We start from the raw sequence: 16,993 nt of genomic DNA, 5'->3' as shown, positions 1-16,993 counted from the left end.
GGTATCACTGTTAGTGTCAGCATCAGCGTGTGTCAGCTGGTATCACTCATTGGTATCTGTATCTGTGAGGCCTACACAGTTTAACCCTGACCCTGTATCTCTCCCATTTCCCACACCTCTGTCTTGCGTGTGTATTGTCAGCCTAAACCCCCAGATTTCCTGGTATGTTGGTGGAATTTCGGCTATTTTTCCAGGTCACTGTTGTTTGTGCCTTGCGAGGTGTGTCTGTAAATTCCCACACAGGGAGGGAGATAAACACACTCTCACTGTCACACAAATATACAAACCTCGTCACATTGCGGCCCACACCTTGTACGGTGAAGAATTCACCGCGACTAACTCTCTAACTGTCTGACTCCGGCTCAGCACTGAACTCTCGCCTGTGTATTCTTCAAGCCAACACTAAGCTTGACTTCTGGCCCAGCAGTCAGGAGTTAAATCACGAATATATTAGTGATGACAAATTGATGATGGACCAGGTCAAACAAGCTTTCTGCTCTGGAAAATTCCTTTAGGTCCACTGACATATGCTTGTATGCGTCAGTTGTTGGAGCAAATTGCAAAAGCAAGGGAAATATTGCATCTACAACAGTGTGTGTGAATGAAAAAGTTTAGAGGAAAGTTTTTTTTGCCAGAATTGATTTGGCAAGCCTCTCAGACCAATGTGTTGCTAAAACTGCAGTTGTCTCTTGCAGTCACTCAGCTACATGAGCGGCTGAGCAAAGGCAGCAGTTAGTGAAAAATTGGACAATTTGGGGGTTGGAGGGCAGTTGCAGTGGATCTCAGCAGATAAATCTTTAATGTCATAATCCCTTTTTCCACTTAAAGCACGCATCAATTCATACTTGTGCTTTTTTCCTCCCTTTCTGTCTTTACACTCCTCAGGCAGGTCTCAGGAGGTCACGTAAATATTAGTTGGAGCTCCCTAACAAATCTGCACCTCCTGCTGCTCCCAAAGGCCCTCCAATCCAACAGTGTTTCTGCAAAGCTACACCATGTAATACCTAATGGCTGACACCCACCACATCAAATAGAGGCAGAGCAAAAGAATAAAAGATGAGTGAAGGAGTTGACAAGAGTGAGCAGCTCACTGCAGGCCAGATTTAAATCCAGCAAAGCAGGTGTTCTCCTGAATAGCTTTACCTCATTGCTGGCCAGCCTGAGGAGAGCTTAGCTACATGAGCAAGCTCTTAATGTTTAGGAGGTGTCAACAGGCAGCAAATCGCTGCTGGTCATTCACAGTGCCAGAGCTTTTCTGTTAATACGCCTAAACTTTATGACCCCCGACCTTACTAGACTCACATTAAACCTGAAAACAGGTTCTTCTGGCCTTGAGGCGTAAACTCATCCCACTGCACACATACACAAACACTTGTATGTTGCGATGCATTGGTCATGATCGGTGAGTGACACAGTAGGAAGGACCGCCAACACGCTGAGGGTTTTACCAGACAGGTGATAGGGTAGTTCAGGGAGCAGTGATGGGGTGCTATACAAGCGTGCAGGTACGTACATGTGAATATGTGTGCAAAACAGATCGCATGGCCGACACCCAGACCACCCCCAAGGTGCATCTCTGGCTAGATTCCCACCAACAGGACGCCTGTATCGGAGGTGGTCGAGGGAGGGGGGAGGTGGATGGAGGGCGGTCAAAGAGATGTGCCACACAGGGCGGGTAATGATGATGAATTGTGAGGAACATAGTTTTGCTCAGATTAAGATCTGCTGATAAACATGCCCGCCAGGTCTCTGGGTAACCTTATACATTTCTTTCTCTCCTAAATCTACCAGTTTAAGTCAGCGTCTTCCTCCCCACTGTCATTAAAATCTCTCTTCCAGTGTAAGCTTAAGTTCTGCCTATGTACCTCTAGCATGAGTGTTCACGGATATATATGTAACCGGAGTTCATTCTCTATTCTCAGAGTTGTTGTCATTTGGCTCCCAGAGCTCAGACTGACACGCATTACAGCCGGGGCATAAGGTTTATAAATCTTTTTAACTGTCAGTACTGAGACACAGGAGGAGTTTAGAGAGCAAGACAGAGAAAATATAGAGCAAGTGTTTAAAATGAAAAAACACTTACAAAATTTAGAAAATGTGAGAAAAAATCCAAAGACACTTACAGCAGCATTTTCCATTATACCAGTTTGAAAGCTCTCTACTTTTTAAAGAGAAAATGCAGAAAATCTAGCTCCATCTGAGCAGCGCTTGTACCTTGTGACTTTACCACAAAGCTCCTCTCAAAGCAGTGATCCAAGTCAGGCTACTTGGCCTTACGGGATTAACGGATAACTTTGATTTACTACAGCCTAGATTTTATGTTACAGCTTTGGCCATTGTTTGTATTGATTTTGATAATAGCCCACTAAGTTAATTGCTGAGAACTGGAAATATGGCAAGCGCTGCTACAACAGGGGGAAAGGAGGGGCTTCTTTATTTGGAAGTCAGAACACGCTGGCACACCTGTAATGTCAGTAATCATGAAATAATTCCTTGCTGTACTGGAAAACCAACCACCTCCAAAAAACTTTCCTCGAGATGAGCAGTGCAGTCTCTAAAATGTGACGGATCTTTACAAAATTGTGTCCTACTTTTGGTTTGTTTACTTTGGCTATTCTGCATCTGTTTGTGTTAGTTAAGCTACCCAATTAAAAAAAATCCTAAATGCAGCAATTAATTTAGTGAGTAATCCTAACCTACTGCGCCAATAACCAAACAGGAAAGGATCTAAGCTGACCAAGAAAATGATGTATGCTTTAAACCCTCTGTGTTGTTTGATGCTTTATTTGTCCCCTCAGTTAGTACAGCCTCCCTCTTCTCTTCCTGCTGCCTGCCAGCAGCAAAGAGTAATGGTTTGCCTGTCATACTCTTGAACTGGAATGCTCTCAGCCTGGCATCCAGGACACAGATAGACTCTGCCACCGGACGCTGGCACTAGAATAGTCTCAGTGACTGGAATGGCTTGATAAAATTACCCTAAGGGACAATAAAGCTTATCTTATCTAATGATATTGGCCTCCCATGGCTATTAAAAGACCACTGTGGTCTCCAGACCACAGCCTGCAGATGCAGAGAGCCCAGAGATGATCTCTCCAGGCTGAGGAGAAGAACGGATGGTTTCTGAAACAGCTTCAAGTATTACAACTTGCATCAAAAAATTGTAATAAGACAAATTTTAGCTGTGGTGAAGAAGCAGCAGTTTAAAGCTTTATCTGTCAGATCTTCCAAAAGCATACACATGCACACTACTTTTTGTTCTTGATATCCCGTACATCTTATCAGGAGTCTCTGGACTCTCTAATATAACTGAGACTGAACTGGACAGAGAGTCTGGGGAGCTGAGGGGGCTGAAGCAAAGAAGATTGCTGGAAAAGTATTCCCTTTGATAAGCCGGCCAAGAAGCCTTTGATTAAATGTGGTCCCAGCAGGAGCCCACACTAGGTCCTCTGTGGCACAACCATGTCCAATCACCAGCTATCAACAGCCCCGGGTAATTACAGCCATCTAGTCATTAGCCTGGGACCCACCTGGAATTCCACATAGCGAAGGGTGGGATAGGGCCAGCAGGGGTTGGGGTTTAAGCTGGGCCTTTAATCAAACACTTCCCTCCCCTTGACTGATATCACACACCCTCCCCAACCCACACAGAATCAGCCTTTGTACTGGCATATATTGTATTATTAGTGCTCCAGTGTCTCTCAGCTCATGGTAGTAAGTGTGTGTGTGTGTGTGTGCGTGTGTGTGTGTGCGTGCGTGCGTGTGCGTGCGTGCTTGTGTGCGTGTGATGGCAATAACATGGCACGTTATGACAGCATGTAATGTTTACTCACTGTCACACAGACTGGCTCTGCAGCCTCAATATGCTCATCTGAACAAAAAACCAGGATTCCAGTGTCAGACTAATGCACCATATATTTCATATGAACATCTGCTTAGATAAGGCAATATACACAATGTTATACAAGCAAGATGAAGAGCAAAGAAGTGAAATCTGTCTGATGTTATGGTTTGGTGTGACTGAACAGCCATCAAGGTTTGGTTTTCTTCATCTTCTTCTCAGCAGCATGCTGAAAACTGGAGTACACCAGATAATCACAGTAATGGGAGTGCTCTTCTCTCTCCTTTTGTCAGCCAATGTAGTGCAGCGTCTTCCTCGAAAGAGAAACCAAACAACACTTTACAGCTTAAATAAATCGCTTTAAACAGCTTTTTTTCCTTCTTCTTCTTTTTTTTGTTTTTGCAGTCGCATTCAAAGTTCCAATAACACAATGTCTGTTTCTCTGTCGTCTATTAGTCCTCTGTTTGGACTGTTTGGCCGCACACAGCCAAACTTACACTCAGATGTCCACTCAAATTGCACTTACCAAGTCCAACCTAGTATTCTTTTTTTCGTTTTCTTTTTTAGGTAAAAGTGTGTTTCCCCCAAAATGAAGCAACGTTATGTGAGTATATGATGTTGTTGTAATAATACTGGATATGTCTGAAGGCTCAGTTAATGTCAAAATTAGTCTTTAAAGCATCATGAAAGCAGCAAACCATTTCAACCCAAGAACTGAGTCTTCAGTGAAAGCCTAACCCACCTGAACCCCAAAGGTGGTATCACTGTTCATCTGATCCCAGCAGTTCAGTCACAGGGCCGTTCACAAACAGGGGCTAATGGGTATTAATTCATATTGACGGGTACTGAATTCTAGTGCTTTCACAGAGACGGGTAGAAAAGCCATGCATTGAGCCGAGGTTGCGGGAAAGGGGAAGGCGGAGATGCAGAGCACTTTTGGACAAACTTTCCCAGAATGCCGTGTTCCACGGGATATCCTGCACAGGGGAAAGGGGCGGGGTTGCATTGCAGGGAGCGTAGGGGGCGTGTCCTCAGGTCTGGTCCAGCCATTCAGCTCGTTTGGGAGCCTTGCATGTGTGTATGTCTACAGCTTCCTCACAGTCCTTACACTCCACAGAGCAGCACCACTTGAACTTGCACTCGCACTTGGTGATTTGCTTGACTCTCGTGGTGTCGTAGCCACGCCCACAGCACATGACCTCGCAGCCGTCTGTGCCGCGCGATGTCTTATTGCAGACCCGTCCGGCTGTGCCCAGGGAGCCTGCAGCAGAATGGCAAAGCAGAATTTACTGGTCCCGTTTCACTTCTCTGCTACTTACTCAGCTCTAAACACAAGGCTGTAGTCAGATATAGATCAGAGTCACACTGATGATTTACAGATCTAAACTTGTGCATAAAATGTACACTAAAAGTGTTCTGAATTATTTAGATTGATCATAATTCAACGGACTCAGTCATCCTTATCTACACTGTTTGGCCTTCCCCTCCTATTTTCATATCTGAAATTCATCTGGTCGCAACATGGCTGCATTTACGCATTGGCTCCTTTTGTTAGTAGTAACTTAGTAGCTGTCAGCAAAAGTAAAACCTAATTCCCTAAAAAGTTAAGACATTGTGTATGTTTTTTTAATGAATACAGAATTTAGAGCTTGTAAAATATATATATATAAAAGAATATTGCATGCAGGTTTTTGAGTAACATAGGCTGCTGTCCAAATTAAGTCTTTTTCAGGCAATGACTTGCTTATTTCAGGAAGACAACAGCAAACCACATCCTGCATGTATTACTGCAGCACGGCTCCACCAGGCTGCCTGCAGTGCAGAAAACATTCAGCGCATTATAAAATGATGCAAAGGAGGCCCCTAACCATTGAGTGGCTGAAATCCTATATCTAACAAGAATAGGAAAACATTTTAGATCTGCAGCAGTCTACTTAGCTCCCAAACAGTTACAGTGTTGCTAGAAGAAGAGGTGAAATAACACAGTGGTAAACATGACTCTTATCCAGATTGTTTTTAAATATATTGCAAACATAAAATTAAACCTTTAGCATCTTGTTTTGTTTTTTTTTTAAAAGAAAAATTTCTCAAGCACACAAAGTTTAGCACACCCAGCAGCCCTCTCGCCAGATACTTGGCATCAGGTGGCAAGACATAACGAGACCCAGAGACAACGGGGAAAAACATTAGGAAGAGCATGCAGCAGTTAGGTCACGTCTCCCGATGGCTGACCAATCACCTGCCAAAGCAAACTGTCTTTGGGAAGTATAAAGAAGATGAAAATTGTGCCATAGAAGGTATGAAGTGATTCTAAATTGGCAACAACTGGCACAAGGATAAACATGGAGGCAAGCAGGTAACGTCAGCCCTGCAGGAGCACACCTGGATCCAATGTGTTGAACATCTGATAAATATCTTTGTCTTGTTTATCAAGCAACCAAAAACTTTATTAGAAACGTGGCTGCGCAACAAAGAGGCAGAGCTGAATGTCTGGATTATAAAACAAAAATTAAATACAATAATATACGAATATAGGATCAGAAGATAGGTACTCTGTGGTGTTAATGAAAGGCTGCTAAAAACAGAAATATGTAAGTACAACGATTTACTTTTTTTAAAAATTCACCATCTTCAAGTACGTCCCATAAACACGTTTATCCTTGCCTTTGCAATCACTGTAATACAAATAATAATCTTTTTTTACATTTCTGCAACAGAAGTCAGAAGTTTGATCAGTGCAACATGTTGGCCACCAATAGTGAATGTATCGTAGCGCTCGGTGTGGCCATTGCCGTTTCATATCGTCTGTGTCTTATGTGAAAGTCACCCCAAACGAGATTAGCGCTCATGTTTGGTGTGAGAAGCTCCCTGTTTGAACTGCTACCTATCACAACAAGCTGCCCGTAGAACAACAAACCCACACACACAACTATGCGGTGTTGGTAGAGTGGCCTATAGTTACACTGCCTTTCCCAAGCCACTGCTCCCTTTGAAGCCACCCTATGTGTGTGTATGGGTGTGTGTGTGCGGGTTAAATGGACAGTGGAGCGTGACAGACAGACAGGCTCTCACACTCTGAGGCCCACTTTGGCCTCCAGCTATGCTTAGTTCAGACAGACAGAGAGGGAGAGAGACTGTGACAGACAGAAATTAAATTAGCTGCTTGTGTCCCTAGGCTGTGGATTCCACTGGGAAGGTGAGAAAGAGGGGGAGGACAGATGAGGGGCAAAGGAAAAGGCAGACAAAGGGAGCAAGGGTGAGGGAGAACTGGGAAGAGCTTCTCAGTGATGCGGGCATTGATGTCAGTGCCCCAAAAACTGTCTGATAGTAATGCATCCATCAAAGAGCCAATCAGAAACGAACATAAACGATCAGGTGCATTGTGCAAAGGTTGATGAAGACGTCCCCGGACCATGGGGTCATGTGTATATGTGTGTGTGCGTTGACAGAGACTGACAGAGGTCAGGTGGTCACGGCCGTCAACGGCTGTTTCCCCAGGGTACAAGGATATTAGCTTCCACAGACATCACACAGGCTGTGTTATCTGACTACCATTACACACACACACACATGGACACACACAAACACACTAGTCATGCATGAGTATACACACAGCATACACATAACACCACTAAAACATAACACAGTCGGGGCAATCCATCAACATCCATGAGAAAATGCTTCCCTGTCTTTCAGTTCTGCCGTCTTACCTGCTGCTTTGTCTTGCAGGCAGTAATCCGGGGAGCTCTCAAAGTACACCAGGTCATTTTTGGTAGGCTTCCTGAAGTCCTTGTTAGCTACAGTGAGACCTGTCCCATCTTGATTCATCATCACCTCGATAGCCCCGTTGTATTTTCTCCTCAGGTAGTCACCCGTCTTCCTGAAGTCTGACATAGCATTCCAGCATGTCCGTAGCGTACAAGAGCCGCTCACTCCGTGACATTTACACTCCAGCTTCATGAAGCGCTTCACCGCCTAAGTGAAGGAGATTTTGCAAATTCTCAGAATGCAGCACCACTGCAGGATTTTTTATTTTTATTTTCTTTTATGCAAATTATGACATATTTCCTCATTAAATGCACCTCTTACTACACCCAATGTCTAGTTTTAGCTTTGTCAGCTCAGGTTTTGAGTTAATTAGCTTGTGACATGTGGATTTTTTATTGAATTTCCCAATGTCACTGCATCAGCAAATTACCATGGGGCAGGATGCCATTTCCAGAAAGAGATGTTCTACTGAATTTTGTAATGAATCCGATTCACATCGGATTAGAATTAACATATGAAGACAACACCTTTTTCATCTCTGCCTAGATGGTTTCTACGGTGGCCCTGAGAGGTCAACCACACTGCAATTTAAGAAAAAAGCAGCAAAAACATACAAAACACAATGGAAGTGTTTTTGACAGACATTAATGTGACGAAAAAGCTGCACAAAAACCAAAACATGTGAAGGATCGCACTGAGACAGAATGCTTGGAGTAGTGAGGGAGGAAAAGAAATGCAGGGTAACGTGTGTTTTATTCACTAGACTCTAATAAGACTGTGTGTAAATGTTATACAAGTATTGATTTGTTGTTGTGCTCTTCCAGATTATATAAGATGTCAATCTTAATCTGGAACACCCCCACCAACCCTAAGTCCCAACAGTCCAAGTGAATGTAAACAGTACTAAAACTCTAAAACTTGCAACTGTTGTGTATTTGTGAGTTGCTAAATAAGCCACACACAGAGCACTGACCAGGCTCTATGCATGAACGTGCTGCAGCCGTGCTTTTAAGTGGAAAAGAGCAAATATGCTGCATTGCTGGCTGTACATGACTGGTTCTGTCCTGCTAATAACCAAAACAAATCCTGTTTTCGCTTTTAAGACTTTACCGCTGTAACGCGCTAACTCGGGAGTGAAGTCACTCCTGAATTCTGACATGCGAGTTCTGAGTTACCTCTTTGGGTTGTTTTTGTGAGATTTTTTGTCCATTGTGTTTTATTGAACTTCTAATATGTTTATTTGTGCTTCTGCAGCATTTTTCTATTTTGCTCCTGTTTTCTTAATCAGCAGTGTTTTAACCTTTCAGGGCCACCATAGTTTTCACATGTAGATTCAGTAACAATGTAATTGTGAAAGCCACTGATGATTATCCAGTTCGGGAATATAAAACTGAAAGTGTCTGTTTGCTTTTAAATGTTGTTAAATGTACGCTTGAAACATCCACATCAGGGGTTCCTTATGTTCAATGTTTCTTAATGCATAGCAGTCACACACTTACTGTTCTGCCACAGCGGTTGTTGTGTAGGTTCATGAGTGCCCGAGCATCTCGGACCGTTCTCTCTTTGGCATCTATGAAGGTTTTGGCAAATTTTATCCCGTAGTTGATGTTATCGCTACAGCCACCCCAGTCAAATTCTCCTCTGTCGTCTTTATCTCGTCCGCGTTTGTGTGGGTCGCAGTTGCACGTCCTCAGCTCCCCCTGGCTGCAGGCTCGAGTGAGCGCGTAGACTACTCCTGCTGAGGAGATGGCATAGACGAATGCTGCTTCACGGCTGCCTGAGAGTAAAAGCAGAAAAGCCAAATGAGAAACAGAGGTTAGGTGGGGGTAGAGGTTAGAATAACATAATCCGTTTCTGAATACGGAAACTGCAGTTACTCATATCATGCCATGCAATAGATTCTCTGAGTTCCAAAGACTTTGCAGCCCACATGTTATCATGCATACACAAATATACATAATGCTATGACAGGGCCTAGGTATGAGGACATTGAAGGTGCAGCTGACAGGGCATATCAGGCTTGAAGTAGAGTATACACCAGCTCTGTTTAAATATTATCATGGAAATAATCCTAGCTGTGGGGCTCTCCTCTGCTCACATAAATTGTTTGAATACAGACACAGTGATACCCCATTAATCAGCGCCAGGGTGATGTCATGACAGCATTATCTACCATTGCTCTGCTCATCTGTTCTTTTCTGGTCTCTTTCGTTCTTTAGAATATGACTCATCTTTTGTTTGGCCAAAGACACAGAGAGAATTAGATATAGTGTTTGGTCACAGTTGCTTTTTGCAGCACCTCCGGGAATGAATAATCCAAAAAACATGGCAGCAAGAGGCAAAGAGCTTCTTCATTTTTAGACAGTTTATCGACGGGATAAAAACCATTTTTATTTGGTGTCTCTGTGCTCAAAGTTGAAAACAAACAGGGGAAACTGAAATGAAACTGAAATGAGGTCGTTAATCTCTATTTTTAAAATTGGCTGCTAGTGAATTTCACAAGCAATAACTTGGCTATTTGGTCTGTCAGTTTGCCCAGGTCAGGACATTTAAACAGAAATTAGCCATGAAAGTCGATAAAGATAAGGGCCCTAATGATTTCACAATCTCGCCCTGAGAAAACAAGTGGCATTTAACAAAAATCCAAAAATCATTAGTTGGATGGACTCAGTGAGCATCATCTTTGACCCTATATTGATATTATAATATATTATATTGTTCTTAGAACATTCAGCTCCCGAAAGTGTAAACCTTAATTGACACATTTGCATTTTGATCCAACGTCCTCAGGCTAGAAAAGCGCTCAGGTTTATTTCTCATGTTCATGTTTGATTTGCACTTCATACCTTTAGCTGAACCACCGTGTGTGCCCTCCTTTTAAAGATGTTTGCATTTGTCTGATAACCTGGAAGAAGCTAGGATACAGTAATGCTGACTGCATTTATCAGAAGCGTTTTTGCATTTCAAGCTTTTAGCACCTAGCTGCATTAGTGAAGCGAGACCTTCTTCTCAAAATGTGTCAAAGGATTAAGTTTCACGAAATGAAAATACCAGCACTTTAGCTAACTAAGGGTGGGACACTTCACATTCACCCTGCTCCTTAAGCGTTTGTGCGATCCAACCTGCATGCTCTGTATTCACTGGAGTGTCCCATTTCGTCTGTGAGGAGATGGGGGCAGTGGGGGTGGGGCGGGGTTGTATGTGGGAGAGGGCTGAGGAGGGCACTGCTGGTCATCTTTCAAACCTGCGATGTTTGTCTGACAGTGAGAATATCTCTCTAAATATTTACATCTACATTACTGTTTATTCCTCTCCACCCCACACACACACATGCAGCCTTTATCTCCATATCTGCTACTTTTTGTTCCATGCATCATCAGCCCCCACACATGCTTGGGATAGCAGTAGCAGGCCACGGAAAGTCAGTGATGTCAGAAACCAAGTTCGCGGAGACAAACATCTTTTCGTGCAACCTGCGCCCCGACACAACAGTGAGCAGCTGCTAATGGAGGATTTCCTTCTATGCAACAAAGTGAAACAAAAAGCATAATCCATGCATATAATTTGAAGGATTAGCATCACAGTGACACTCTTTCCCGAGTGACTCGTAGACACAATGCTGCACCCATGCTACATTCAGAATGCAACAATAGTCCTTTAATGCTGAGAAAGCATTTGGAAAAGAAAAGCATTATGAATAACGTATCATTTAATCTTTAATGCTAAATCACCAGGTGATTGTTCTCACTTGTAAAGGTCTCCAAGAGGATGAATTATACATCCGCTGCCTTTAAAGACTGAAGCAAAATATGTATGGGACTGTGCCTGTGTGTATGCATGACTGTGCAGCAAAGTTGAAATTTCTGGCAGGGGATGAAAAACTAAATGACAACAATTCCACGTCTTGATGTGTGTGTGTGTTTATTGATGAGGCATAAGCATTACAACAGTCCATTACTGACTGTAAACACGGCGTACTAGCATACGTGAAGTAGGAAAAGCAAGAGACAACAAAGAGAAGTGAAAGAAAAGGAAGAAAAACTGAACGAGAAAGGTGAAAATGAGGATTCCCATAGTCGCAATCAGAGCTTGGCTTCACCCTCCATTCCCTCTGGCATCACATTTACTTTCCACACACACGCAGACTTACTCCTCAGCAGGACACGTCCAAAGACAGTGTGGTCACGGTCCAGTGTGCTGCAGTTCCATCGATGGTGTCTGAACTGGTGCTGGCACTCTCTGATCCACTCTTTGGTTCCCTCCCCAATTGCCTGCATGATGTCAGGGTGGCGTTGGCAAAGCTGCCGCTGCTTGTTCACCAGGCCGGGGATGTTGTCACAGATTACACGGGCACCGAGTGCGCCGATATACCTACGATAAACAAACAAAAGGGGGGAAACACATTTAGAGCTATTTCAAACTGAATCCACAATCCCTTGGCCATGTGTACTCAGAAATCAGCAGGCAAGAGCGATTGATTATATATTGTAACTGATTGCTAAACCCTGGTGCCCTTATGAGAACATGTAGGCACAAGTGGAAACACGCACCTATAGGTGGTGAGCGGCGTAAAGGAGAGCTGCAGTTCCAGTCCTCTGTAAGTCAGAGTTCACTACACTTAACAGTTTAAGGTTTGCGAGTAGGAGGGGAGTGGAAACCATTTACTCCGCTCTCCAAATAAATAAGCACTTAACCTCTCCCCACAAGACCTGTGTGTGTACGTGTGTTTAAATGTTTCCCAAAGACATAGTTGAAATCATGCTGTCACAAATCAGAGCAGGACGTCTGGGGCCTCCAATAACCCTGTCAAACTAAGAACCCATTTACTCACTTTATTCCTCTCTGTCCTCTGCCTGATTGCTCTCATCTTGCTCACTGTTCTCCTGCATGCCTCTTGCAGTCTCTCTCCCTCGCCATAATAAAACAGACTTTTACAGTGTCCTATCAAGATAAATGGTGCATTGAGATTGCCCAGAATAAACTCTAATTGTGATAGGCCTCTCGGTGTGTGTGCGTGAGCGCGAGACCTCTTGCAGCTTCGTAGTCACAAGGCTTTGGCGGTTCAGTGAGGAGAGGCCAGGGAGCCTGTAGCTGTGTGGTCATGTTTTATGAGGCCGGGCAAGAGGATGGAGACTGGAGACTCTACACTCCCCAGAGAGGGATTAGAGGGGAGGAAAAAAAGAACAGAGTGCTCATCAAAGGAAAGTGCCAGAGCAGCAATTCACACTTAATTTTCTCTCTTCGCTCTCGCCCTCTTTCTGAGCGTAAGGAGGACTTGTGGATTTTATAGGATAGTAAATCATTATCCACAGGTCTAAAACAACTTGCTGCACTGTGGGTCACCAGAGAAAGACGACTGGGAGACATGGTGACACCGAGCTGTGCTCTGATTTTAAATGACACACACAGAACTTGTTACTAATGCAAAAGAAAAAGAAAACAGAACAAGTAAATATGAAATTACTTTTCTTTTCTGTTACATATAAGGAACCCAAGTTAAACTTCTGATAGAGGCACACACAAAGGATGAATGTCAGCAACGCACACTCACCATCTCTGTTTTATTGTCCCCTCCCAATTAATACAGCAAAGTCTTCATTTCGGATGAACATATACAGCAATTTTATTAAATTAGACATATTATTTTGCTCATTTCTGAAGTGGCTACAACAGCCGTAACATTTTTGCTCCCACCCTAAGGTGGCACAGCTCCTGATCTGTCCATGTCACCTCTCAGCAGCCATCCACCAAAAACAAACAAATAAATAAATCTATGAATAAATATAAGGAACAGTTAGAGGAAGCAGTATATCTCCTACACACTGAATCCCACCCAAAGTCAGTGATGCCAAGTCAAAGCCTCTACCCATAACTGCTTTCAATCTACACAAACTATTAGGCATTCCATCATCCCTATGCCTGCCCACACACAGACACTTCTCCTGTAAACACACTCACAGGCATGGACATTTTCACTTATGTTAGTGCGCAGGCAGTGAGATATGTTTTAACCCGTTCGCCTACGCTCTGCGCGGCTGGTTTGGGTGGTGTTTTAGTGAAGTCATGTGTGTTTGTGAGTGGTACCTGGTGAATTAATGACTGCTGTGCCTTGTCCAATGCGGGCTCCAGCTGAGCCGAACACGCGCTCAGCCAACAGAGCCGACATAAATTACGTTTATCGCTCTATTATTATTACTCAACATGGCAGGCCAGCACACCGACACGAAGAAAAGGCATTTTAGAAGTTTGAATCTTACTCATGAACGCATACGATTTTCTTTTTCTTACTTTAACGTCCTGTCGTGCTCTTTGCTCATTTTCGAGTCCGTTGGAATTAAATTGGATGATGACAGAAAAGCGCATTAAGAGTTTTTCTTTACACTCACTACCTCGTAAAATCAGTCGTAAGCGCAATCTTTGGTGGCAGATATCATATGCGACTATTACAACCCAGCACATTTAGATTCTGCATAAAATTTTCTAAACAAAAAAAGAAAAGAAAAGAAATGAAAAAAGAGAGTATTAAAATGTCGCCATCAGTTCTGATGAGAGAAGCACTGTCAGCTGTACAGTGCGTCCGCGATAATAAATTAACTGATCCAAACCCTCATAACCGCCTTTTCTGTTCGCTGCTGGAAAATTAGCTGGAATGAAGTTTTTTTTTTTTTTTTATTTTGTTTCTTTTTTGCTTTTGCTTTCGGAAAAAAAGCGATTAAAATAATCTTCATAAGTTACAGTTGGTCTCGCTTTGGATCCCTGAACAGTTTTCTAGGGAAAGAAAATAGAGCTGGGTTAAAGCTTCAGTTTCGTTAGAATAATCCGTTATATTTTGTGGGCATTTTAAATTGTATTATTTAAAATTGTTATGCTAAATTATCATTAGCGTAATAATGATGATGATGTTCTAGTAAATAAATCAGTGTAGCAGGTAGGTAGGCCAGTATGTGTGATGGATGCAGACTCACCACCATGAGGAGTCCACCCGAGGCGTCACAAGCAGCAGCAACAACAGACACGCGCAATAAATCCTCGAACTGGCACCGGCGTTCTGGCATGAAGAAGATCGGGGTGAGAGTCTAGCTCCCGCCGGCGAACCACAGCGCTGAATCTGAGCTGCACGGAGACTGGGAATCCTGTTTAACCCCAACATGACTTTTCCTCACTTTTTTTAGCCCAAGATGTACCAAAAAAGACCACAAAAAAATCAAATCTCAGAAGAAACTCCAAACTTCACTTGATATTGTTAGGTGTGAGAGTAGCCGTACAGCATGGAGGCCTCATTATCCAATGTTTGGCTTCATGTAGCGCGGCTGTCAGCAAAGAGAGGAGCGCGTTGTCGGTGCCATGTGCGCACCAGACTCTCCACTGAGAGCTTCTGGATGCCAACTGGAGGTTTACCTGGAGAGGCGAGCAACAAGTGTCGGTAGTTAGTTCCCGCACAAACACTTATCCTTGTTTTCGTTTTGTTTGTTTGTTTTGTTTTTAACTTGGTTCAGGGGCAAAAGTAGGGTCATCAGCGCTGGAGCCAAGTGTTTTCAGACGAGAGACTGCGGTTCTGTCGGCTGTGTGCTGGGTCGGATGCTTGCACCGGATCTCTCCTTTATTAGTGCACGGTGGACAGTGTCCGAGCTGGGAGAGAGGGGGGAGAGAGAGAAAGAGAGAGAGACATGAGGGAGGGTTCGCGCTGATAGCTCCTCTCGCTCATTGGGCAGAAGAAGGGGTTACAGAGTTTGACGAGGAAAGAGATATTAAAAAGGATGGATGGAGAAAGGTGCGCGCGTGTGTGTGCGTACGTGTTGGGTGGAGGGGTGGTGATGATGCTGAGGTGGAGAGGGTCCTATTGTGCGCCGCTGATCCGTAACCACAGACAGAAATGATTATAACTAATGATGGCGCCTTTGTTTTACAACCCTGTAAAATCAGATAATTCAATCCTAAAAATATTTTACTTTTTATTCAAGGCGACTTCAAAGACTAATTTTTTTTGATGTTTTGTATATATCTTTAAAAAAACACATATTGTGTGCCAGTCATTAATAATTTTAGTGACCCAGTATTGTGCTGTTTCTTCTGTATACTGTTGCTTATTATGCTGTTCCTGCCCTTTTCAAAAACTTCATTTTAAAAGATCGATCATAAAAGAGACTAAAATAAACCTCCAGCCCAGAAAAAACGTTTATCAGATATTGTTATAAATTACAATGAGTTGTAGGCTGATAAATAAATAAAGTAGTTCAGTGAGAGAAGTCATTATACATATTATTATATTACGCCTAAATATTTATGAAACCTGCACCACTTAAAGCCGAGCAGAAGGAGAAAAAACAGGGAATGTGCGATTAGAAGAACAGAGCCAAATCGTCCAGTGGAACAGCACTATGGCTTAAATACGAACCACATGTGTAAGTCAGAGAGTGCTGAGGCAGCGCTGGATACACACACACACACACACACACACACACACACACACACACACACACACACACACACACACACAGATTGTGTCTGGAGTTTACCACTCTCACCTTCATTCCCATGTTTGTTTGTGCGTTCGTGTTGTCTTCAGGTTTTGGCCGTTGTCCTGTCATCCTCTCAAATCACTCCTGACAGATAAAAAGACCTCAGAAGCATCCAGAGATCTTTCACAAGCTCAAGAACCACTTCTTGACTTTTTGACATGCACAAATTCAGTTTTCATCAGCCCGGAGCTGAACATTCGTAGGCCTCTGACGTTGGAAAATAGGAATACCGCAGTTGCTTCAGCTGACCCCATTAATTCTAGCAAACGCGTAAACAAATCGGGAAAAATCCCTGTCGGAATTGAAACTATTAGAATTAGCAATAGCTGCTGCAAAGTGTTACTTCTTCAAAAGCTTGAGAAAACAGTTCCCCGTGTTTATGCCAAAGCTGGTGTTAAAGCTAAGCTACTTTTGTAGACATTTGTATTTCTGCTTAGAGCTGGCCAGACAGGCAGCTACTGTCTTTGTTTTCAGAGAGAAGCACATGCACGACCAGACAGAGCAGAGTGGGTACAGGTTTGCGAGAGGCCGCGAGGTGAGGCAAAGAAGCTAAGCTCTGGGCAATATTTGTGCACTGCAGTTTAGCTCACAATATTCTGCAAAATCAAAAGGTATTAGGGAAGCACAAACACGGCTGAGTTATGCTTTCCCTCCTGGGGCTGGAGCAGGAACAGACTTTCTCCCTCTCTTTCCCTCTCCCAGCCTGTGAACTTGACCCCAGCTTTCTCTTCATAAACAATAACAGAGTCAAGTGCCTCCTTGTCAGTTAGAAGAAAAGTTTGCCCTGATGTACGGGGTCCAATCTGGCAACCATCTCCTCAGAAGAGAAGTACTGAAGGGGGGTTGCTTTGTTTAAACGCTGAGGTGA

General features: G+C 43.4%; 1 protein-coding gene across 1 annotated transcript; it reads right to left on the bottom strand.

Annotated features, from left to right (window-relative positions):
- Positions 1-3,894: 3,894 nt before the first annotated feature.
- LOC146363724 (protein Wnt-2b-A) lies at positions 3,895-15,333 on the bottom strand. The gene is made up of 5 exons (XM_084917553.1): positions 14,572-15,333; positions 11,757-11,977; positions 9,106-9,383; positions 7,549-7,813; positions 3,895-5,099 (listed from the first exon to the last, which is right to left on the bottom strand). Exons 1-5 carry the CDS (start codon positions 14,754-14,756, stop codon positions 4,870-4,872), a joined length of 1,179 nt encoding a protein of 392 aa, XP_084773679.1. The 5' UTR covers positions 14,757-15,333; the 3' UTR covers positions 3,895-4,869.
- Positions 15,334-16,993: the final 1,660 nt, after the last annotated feature.

The sequence above is a fragment of the Perissodus microlepis genome, chromosome 20, assembly GCF_051167445.1.
Source record: "Perissodus microlepis isolate ML-2025 ecotype Zambia chromosome 20, ASM5116744v1, whole genome shotgun sequence".
NCBI lineage: Eukaryota > Metazoa > Chordata > Actinopteri > Cichliformes > Cichlidae > Perissodus > Perissodus microlepis.
Note: the sequence above shows the minus strand (reverse complement) of the source record. Positions and strands in the feature narration are given on the sequence as shown.

What these genes read in the sequence shown, in the direction of transcription:
- LOC146363724 (XM_084917553.1), bottom strand. Translation starts at nt 14,756, where the DNA reads ATGTTGGGGTTAAACAGGATTCCCAGTCTCCGTGCAGCTCAGATTCAG. An exon ending in TGGACGTGTCCTGCTGAGGA is followed by an intron (nt 9,384 to 11,756) that starts GTAAGTCTGCGT and finishes TTTTACTCTCAG; the next exon opens with GCAGCCGTGAAGCAGCATTC. An exon ending in ACAACCGCTGTGGCAGAACA is followed by an intron (nt 7,814 to 9,105) that starts GTAAGTGTGTGA and finishes TCCTTCACTTAG; the next exon opens with GCGGTGAAGCGCTTCATGAA.